The 8,861-nt window shown below is 41.1% G+C and overlaps 2 protein-coding genes across 2 annotated transcripts in view; both read right to left on the bottom strand.

Annotated features, from left to right (window-relative positions):
• Positions 1 to 2,578: 2,578 nt before the first annotated feature.
• On the bottom strand, positions 2,579 to 5,579 carry LOC108578480 (muscle M-line assembly protein unc-89-like; the record flags this gene model as incomplete). The annotated part of the gene is made up of 1 exon (XM_017941828.1): positions 2,579 to 5,579. A coding segment is annotated over one exon (2,988 nt), but the record flags the coding sequence as incomplete, so codon positions are not given.
• LOC108578495 (receptor-type tyrosine-protein phosphatase kappa) overlaps positions 5,529 to 8,861 on the bottom strand; it is a 258,286-nt gene continuing 254,953 nt past the window's right edge. Inside the window, exon 14 of the mRNA XM_017941843.1 lies at positions 5,529 to 5,675. Within this exon, the coding sequence (XP_017797332.1) occupies positions 5,595 to 5,675 (81 nt within the window). The 3' untranslated portion in view covers positions 5,529 to 5,594. The remainder of the gene's footprint in view (positions 5,676 to 8,861) is intronic.

Raw genomic sequence — 8,861 nt, 5'->3', positions numbered from 1 at the left:
TATATCTATCTACATTTACTCTTTACTTTCCGTATTATTTCATTGAATGCGTTGTCGGCTCTATTTACCTCTAAAAAATTATAAGAGGAACGTAACAATCTGTTATTCTCCGATACAATACGATACAATATAATTACGGTTTTTTGTGTCGTTAAAACGTCACGCGCTTCGCCGAACAGGAAATAGGCTTGGCAAGCGTGGGAGTTGCACTCTCGTCCGAGTTTTTCAGTCTCTTTTCGTTCACGATCGTCTCTTTCACCTATGTGAATGTCCGGTTCGAGGATTTTTCCTAGTTTTCCAAATTTCCCTTCAAAATGTAAAATAATGCGAAACATGGAAATTAAGTCCCACGAGGGACGTACGATGGCGCTGACATGTCAGATGACCGACGGAGAAATATGGCGGATCGTGAAGCGTCGAACGAGTGAAAAACGCGTGTTGCATCGTTTTGTTTCCTCGATTACATACACGTGTCGTCGATTCTGCAGGTTCGAGTGAAACAATTGTTCGCAGAGGAGCGTCGAAGAAGAGTTATTGTTCGCATGGTCGAAAGCGCAACTCCGTGGACCCATTCATTGAAAATCCGGCCCGCAGTCGGAATATATTTTTTGTTTTTTTTCTTTTTTTTTACGTTTTTACTTAAATATTGTTCGATAGGATTTTTTGCATTCTCTCGCTTAATTTCCTTCGTTTTTTTGGTTTTTCTCTTTTTGTCTAAATAAATATATCCACGAACAAGGCACTGCTCGACAGGCGGAAGTGTGCGCGCGACACCGTTACGTCGTTGTCGGATGTTTCGAGTATACTACATATTCCGTCTGGAAGGTTCGCCTCGATCTGTCGAGCTTCTTCGAGCCGTTTCCTATCGCGAAACGTCGGGTAAAAAATGGTCGGGACGCGTTTTAGAATATTATCTGTGCGAGCGTGAAGCACTGACGACTCTCGAGCTTGAGGGAACCTTGTTCCCTCCATTTTGGAACGCGGCAACTTGTTGGATTTTGAAGAAGTTGAACGTTTCAAATCGTAAATCTACCGAAAGTTAAAGATTCAGATGAATTCTCTTTAGTAGTTTCCATTTAGTAAAAAATTGTGATCTTTCGGTCGCGTTTTGATTGTTCACGAGTGACTATGGAAATGTATCGATTAAAGTGTGAAAATTTTGAAAGAGGTTTTCGTGTGTTCTCGCCAATAAGAAATAAATAAGAATTGAATTAAAACGAGAAAGAATGCGTAATATGGTTATCCCCAAGAGCAACGTGAAAATGTTGGTTGTCATTTTCACCCTGATAGAAATCAAGGTCGAAGGTAAAGGCAGTAAATGGCAGTAAACCAGGCCATGTTAACTCTTCTGACTTTGAAATGTTTCTACAATTTCTCATTAAATTTTATCTACTCTCAAAAAATCTTAATTTGAAAAAGTAGGAAAACCTGAGCACCTAATTATATATATTTTTTTCTTTTTAAATTACTTTCTTACAGTAATTCCAAAGTACAAGTAAAACTTCTAGAGGAGGCAAAAGTTGTATATGCGAGCCACGTTAATCAGCCAAAGCGAACAATTTTTGCGTTTAGCACTATAAATATATGAATTTACGAAATAATTTTCGAAATACCGTATGGTATAGATAATATGACATAAGTAATAGTATCGTTTTGAAAACTTTCAGAAAATAAAATAAAAGAAAACTGTATTCATTGTTACCTATGTTGAAAATAAAAAATTCTACCCTATATATTAAGAATTTTTTTAAATTAATAAATTAGGCAAGCAGAAAAGGTTGTTCATCACTGCTCTAAGAAAAACATGGAGGCAATGACCTTGACTGATCAACTGATTCCTAACAAGCTACAATCATCCTACTTTCTATCTATACACCAACCCTATGCAGCAACAAATCATTCTTTGAATGATACTTAACGCCATCCACACCCCCCTCAGAAGAGTTAAACCATACGACCAATAAAATTGCCGTTAAGGGCCCCACACACGTTCAGATCTGTATTGATATATGTATAGATACAGATTGCGATAGATATGTCTGAGATTTTGTGTCAAGTATCAAACATCATATACACGGTGAGACAGAGTCACGATACATGAATTCAGTTCAAAACACAATAACTGAAATGTTTCCTTTTAAACCTATATTTATAGCAATTACAGTAGCATTCTCAGAATCTTTAAAGAAGGAAAAGCCTTAAAAAAGAATATGAACAAAACAACTACTTGATGAATTAGTAAAGCTTCAGGGGCACGTTTTCTGGTCATCCGTAAAAATGATTTTTTTATGGATTAGAATCTAAGGGGTGAGACTAACAAATTAGACAAAAAATTGTTCGTCACCTATAACTAAGGACCACCCTAACGTATCTATATTTGTATCAGTTGCACGTTCGAAATATCGACGTTTCATGATAGTAATACAGACGACGATAGATACCAGCTGATACTGATACTTTCAACACGTATCGACAAAGGTCTCAACACATATGGGGCCCTTTACACTCGCCTCAAATCTCCTTCAGAGTGAACGCAAACACAGGACATGTCGTCACAGAGAGCGTTTCGCCCAGTGGCAGGTCGGCGTGCGTTATAAAGGGAAGCACTTGGTCCGTTTCTGGGTAACGGTAGATCGGCAGTCGACCTTAGAACCTAGGGTGAAACTCTCCGGTTTGACTGTCTCCTCGATGGAGATCTTACCGAGCCGTTTCTTCACTCGGAAGGGCGTTGATATAGGGGATATGATCTCATAGAGATCGCTGGTCTGAATCTGAATCCTAGCCTTCGGGCTGCTCGCTTTTTGATCAACAGGAACAGCTATATCGACTTCGGTGCAATGATTTTGACTCATTCTATTCAAAACTTCTTTCTCCAACAGGTTACTGCGTTCCTTTTCGTTCACTTCGTCAGATGGAATGTTGAACACATCAGACGAGTAACTCTTCGAGTCGTAGATTAACGCTAAATCCGAGTAATCGACCGTTTCCTCAGCCTCTGAGGGTAAATTCCTGGCAGAAGCTAGAGAAATAGCCCTGGCTTCCGGTTTCTGTGGTTTCTCGTCGTCGGCGTAGTCCAGCGACAGACACTTTTTCTCGAACAGAGCTGGTCCAGGAATTTTCCTCTCAGATTCCTCTCCTCCTCTCTCCTCATCATGCTTTCCATCTGAAGATCCTTCTTTCGTTTTCTCTAATGAATTGATTACCTTAGATGAACGACGAATGCTATTCTCCCGTTCAACAGATAGACAGAACTCTTTGTCAGTTAACAGAATACGCTTCGGCTGTCTGATTGGCTTCTTGTCCAATTCTAGATCCTTCTCCCACGACGGAGTCTTTAGAAGACTTTTTACCTTCCTCAGCTCAGTTAACAAGTCCATGGTCTCTTGAGATGGCTCATGAAAGATCCTTTTCTTTGGTCGCCTTATGGACGCGTTTGTATCAAATTCTTGGTCACTGGGGTGGTCGATTCCTTGCTGCTTCTTCAACACAGACCTAACTGTTCCCGGGACACGTCCTTCACTTTTTTCATCTATATCTATCTCGATCCTTATAGCTGTTGAACTCATTGTTTGAAATGTTTCCTCTGTTGACTTAGAATTCTTGGAAGTTTCTTCTGACACGGTATTGCTCACTTTTAATCGTTCCTGTTGCCTGCCAATGATGCTCTGAATGTTGCCTCTTGTCCGTCTTCTGAAATCAGCATAGGTCTCAGTGGGTATTTCGTGGTACCTAAATTTATCCTGAAGCTGTTTGAACGTTTCCCTAGTGTATTCTTGATCACTTCGCTGCGCCAAGGAGTCCTCTGACAAAGCTTCTCTCGTCTTCTCCACTTGGTCCTTTCCTTTGTACCCAACAGACGCAGCAGAACGATCCTTTGATAGAAGATTATCCGAAGAGATACCTCGTCTCGTGAATTGCGTTTGTTTGCTAGGTTTCTCTTCTTGGTTCTTCTCATTCCTGTCCAGCAGGTCCTCGTAAGTTTGCCTCCTGGTTTTCATCGGTGAATAAATGTTCTTCTCAGAGCTACCAGCTTGTGAATCCTCTTGACCAGGTAGAATCGATGAAATGGGACGTTTCGTTGGTGAATTGGGGACACTATCTTCGCTATGTTCGACTTTGTGAGAACTCTGAGTGAGCTTGCGATGCGTAGGCGTTCTTGGAGTCGCAGTGTCCTTCTTCAGCGACCATTTCCCCTTTGGAGAGTTTCCCCAGCTGTTGGGCTCCTTATCTGAGCTGAAGCTTGTACTGGAGAAGATGATCTCTTCACTAGTTGTGACACGACACTTCAATAATTCAACACCACTCGTAGATCTGTCTTTGCTGTCTGTCTTCGGTGAATCCTCCGTTGTGGTGGTTTCTAATGGCAAAGAGCTAGGCCCTGAGTCTAGAACATCGTCCAAAGAAGCTCCTCTGAGAGGATCCCTGTGTTCCTTCATCTGAACCGTCGATTCTAAATCCTCTGTTTCGAAGGAGTACATCTTTAACAAAGGACCCTTACCAGATTTCCTTCTCTCAACAGTAAACGACTGCTCTAGCTTTATAGTCTTCTGAACTACCCTCTGCTCCTCTGATCTCTTTATTCCAGAAATCTTCTTTGCTATTGTTTCCTCCTTCGACGTCTCACTTTTAGCACTCTTCCTTTCATAACGCGGAAAATCGAACGTAAACTTGTCCAACGTCTTCGAGGAGCCAATCTTATCCAAGAAAGGCTTCTCTACCGCCTTACTAGGTCCAATCTTCTCCAAATAAGGCTTACCAATAATCTTAGGCGCGAGTTTTGCTAAAAATGGCTTGTCCTCTGTCTTCGATATCCCTATCTTCTTCAAAAACGGCCTTTTCTTCTCCTTCGTGTCCTTGTCGAACGAACGATCACTTAGACGTTCGTTACTATAACTCGACGAGTTATCACTGCTCTTCGATCTAGCTCGTTTATTCCTCGGATGAGGCGTGAGCGGAGTTCTCGGTGTTCTCGGCGTGAGGGATGGACTGAGGTCCTGATTGGGACAGGTCTCGTCCAGAAGCGCGATTGCGTCTCTCAAATCCATGCATGCTCTCCTAGGCGCTGTACTCAGTGTTGCAGGTCTTGGTAGCTCGCTGTCGGTGCTGCTGTTCCTCGTGGACGTCGCATCTGGCTTCATTTCCGTATCCACATGCAAGTACGAGGGATACGAGCTCGTATCGCCCCCTGGACCCGGCGATGAGTCTATCGTGGGATAGTCCTCGAGGTACCAGGGCGTCACGCCGAGGTCTTCCGGTCTGGCCGCGGTACTATGAGCCGGGAATAACGGGTTCCTGCCGACGACGGCCCTGTTACCGCTGGAAACAATCGACTGTTGGTTTATTAGCGTGACGCTCGACGACGTGGTCCCGGAGACGCTCGCCGCCATGTCGATCGGCGTGTTGACCACCGCCCGACGATAGCTGGTGCACGTAGCGAAATAAATAGGTGCTGGTCGAGCAGTCTCCACGATCACGCGGCCCTGCGCGCACGGCACTATGGGCTCGCCGTCCGCAGGAGCCTCCTCCGGTGTAAGAGGTAACGCTGCCCCGCGGCCGAACTCGATGAACCACAGCTCGTCCCTCAACTCGCTTTCTCACTTTTTCTCGTTCATGTCCTTATTTAGGTAGTGGAGTACGTAGTGGAGCACTAGGTCGTAGCAGTACTTGTACTCGGTCTGGAAGAGGAAGAAAGGTTTCTTGAGAATTTTGTTTTTCATTTGATTTGATTTGATTTGATTTGATTTGATTTGATTTGATTTGGTTTGGTTTGGTTGTTGGTGCTTTTAGACGTTTGTAACAATTGGTGAATTTAATAGATGTGATTATGAATATTGGTTTTCTTGTGAGAAAAGGTTAGCATAAAGTATTTGCTGGATTTGCTGAAGAATTGATGAAGATTTGTTGGAGATTTTATAGAATTCAATAAATGTGATTATGAATATTAGTATTCATGTGAGAAGAGATTGTTATTAAGCATTTGTTGATGGTTTAGTTGTGGGTGATGTGATTTAAGCGATTTTGTTCCTTTTTTGCAGCAGTTAGTGAGGCATTAACTTTATGGAATTCAATAAATATTCCTGTGAATTATTCGTGTTAGGAAAGATTACTATTAAGAATTTCCAATAAGTTTTCTTATACTCTGATAGTGAAGATAGACTGAAGTAGCTTTAATTACGTTCTGAAACTTGAAACAGCACTAACTTGATCCATAAAGTATACTGATACACTAAAAAGAATATATTTCTGCATCTTATCAGTGACTTTGAGTGTTATTTACAAATTTATTAATTTAATTGATGTTCCTTTATAATATTTAGTTTCTTTTTCCTACATCTAAAGTCTAGCTAAGACATCCAATTTTTTGAACCAATATTAGACCAACTAATAATAGTATTACGAATAGCAATATTGGTATAAGTATTGTGCTTTATTGTCGCGGTAGCTAACTGCAGAGTTGTAGGAAATCCCGAGTAATGTTTCTTCTCCATTAAGCGGTCGTAATGTCGGTAGACTATTAAAATAAACATGTTTGGATGTTGGGACAAGTAAAATGGCAGAAAGATCAGGCGTTAAGTTTTCGAACGCGGTTCAAGGTTTATGTCACGGACGTGACTTGTAACAATTTTTTAGGTACTAAATTGTTACTGCAATTTTATTCATTTATGAATAGGAAAAATTTCGAATTCTGACTGTAACTGAATTCAATTCAATAGTAACCGTCGTATCGTAAACCCAGGAAGTGGAACGCCTTGCAGTCGAGATCCGCTTTCTAAAATATCCCACGTGTGCGTCATTTTTGCACTGCATAGGGGAGGTCGAGGATGGTTGCCACATTTTCTAATTAACCACCCGCGGTCTCCCCTACCTGTAGTAGGCTTAGACGTGGCGGATGCAAAATGGCGGAAACGCCCCAAAAAATGGTGCATTTGTAATTCCAAATCCTCGTTTTGCATTTCAATCTCCCGAGGATATTTTGAAGGGAGATTTACTAACAGACTTATCATCTTCCAGGTAACGACAAGAACAGAATTTCTTGAACGTGCAGTCGGTGCAGATACAATTTCGTAAAAGTTCGCGATGGCATCCACTTCTGGTACAAAAGAAATAAGCGTGGCAAAACGCCTAGAAATTATTGAAAAGTTGGAAGGTGGTGCAAATACGCGTGATGTTGCTTGCGAGTATGGGCTCAGTGAAAGGACAATACGACGGTACCGGCAAAATTCGAAATCGATTCGTCACTTTGCGGCGAATCCGAAGCACGTGAATATGAAGAGGCAACGGTTATCGACGTATACGTATCTAGAGAGCAGATTGTACAATTGGTTTGTGCAAAGGAGATTATTAGGAGATTACTTAACAGACAATCTTCTAATAGAGAAAGCAAAAGAAATGGAAGGAGAGTTTGGCAGTAAAGTGTCCAATTTTAGAGCAAGCCGGGGTTGGCTCTGTAATTGGAAGAAAAGATACGATGTACGCCTTGTGACGGCAGATTCGAACGAAGTTTCTGCGAACAATTTTGCACGTGAATTTTCACGATTGCTGATAAAAGAAGACGTCAACGAAGAAGATTTGTATAACATGGACGAGTCCAGATTATTTTGGAGACTTCTTCCGCGAGAAACTTTAATCCATAAGGAAAAACATGTGAATGGGAAAAAAGAGAAAAAAGACACAGTGACTGTGGCATTATGTGCAAACGCAACTGGTAAGCACAAGTTGCCACTACTGTTTGTACATAAATTTGCAAATCTCCGAGCATTGAAACATTGCAGGGATATATTGCCCGTGACATATAAAATCCAGCGTGACGCTTGGGTTGACAAAGACATTTTTCGGGAATGGTACAATACTGATTTTAAGGAAAGTGTGAGACAGCAACAGTTACAGCATCAACGTACAGGAAAAGTACTGCTGCTCGTCGACAATTTTTGGGGGCACCAACTCAGAGAAGACGAACTGGATGATGGACATTTCAAATTGATATTTCTACCACCGAATACGTCTGCACTAATCCAACCCATGGACCAAGGTGTAATTACCAAATGTAAAAAATTGTTTCGGCATAAACTACTCCGTCGGGTATGTTGTACATTTAGTACTTTGTTTACAATGTTATTTATGATAATATAAAGTATTGTGGGAATTGAAGTTTCGTGTGAATGTTTATAACAAGATAGAGTATGCTAGAGTTTCAAGCGTGACGAAGGGATGTTTAAACCCTGACTCTAATGCATTCTGGTCCTTATTTCCATATACAGTAAATTCTCCACAAGTGTCAGTCCGCAAGGAATCTAAATCTGACACTTGTAGAGTCAGGGACTACGTTTTCGAGCCTTGTAGTTTGCCGAACGTAGTTTTTTTACGTGGAGGTAGGCCGACATTAAATTAATTACTCAATAAGTATTAATAAGTAGATGTTGTTCAAATTATATCGTGTTTGATATCATTTTCATCAGAAAAATCTCACCAACATGTTAAAAAAAATTTCAGATGAAAAAAAGTAAAATTAAAGAAATTATATTTTTCTATTATGAATTGTTGAGCCGTGAAATCTCGTAAAAGAAACCGAATGGTGTAGCGTTACACGCTTGACCGACAGCGAGCGAGATAACATAGGCGCAGCAATGACGCAGACCTAGGTGTAGGACCATCTATACTGACACTTGTAGAATCCAAACTGACTGACACTTGTAGAATCCAAACTAATTGACACTTGTAGAGAATTTACTGTATTCCTAACTGAACACTATCGGACCCTTGCTCTGGTGCGTTTCTACTTTCCCATCAAATTCCTGAGTTATCATCAAGAAATCCTCATTCTAAAGTACTCAGAATATTTTCCCACCAAATTCTTATCTTAT

This window comes from Habropoda laboriosa, unplaced genomic scaffold (genome assembly GCF_001263275.1).
Source record: "Habropoda laboriosa isolate 0110345459 unplaced genomic scaffold, ASM126327v1 scaffold38, whole genome shotgun sequence".
Lineage (NCBI taxonomy): Eukaryota > Metazoa > Arthropoda > Insecta > Hymenoptera > Apidae > Habropoda > Habropoda laboriosa.
This window is presented reverse-complemented; position numbering and strand designations above follow the sequence as displayed.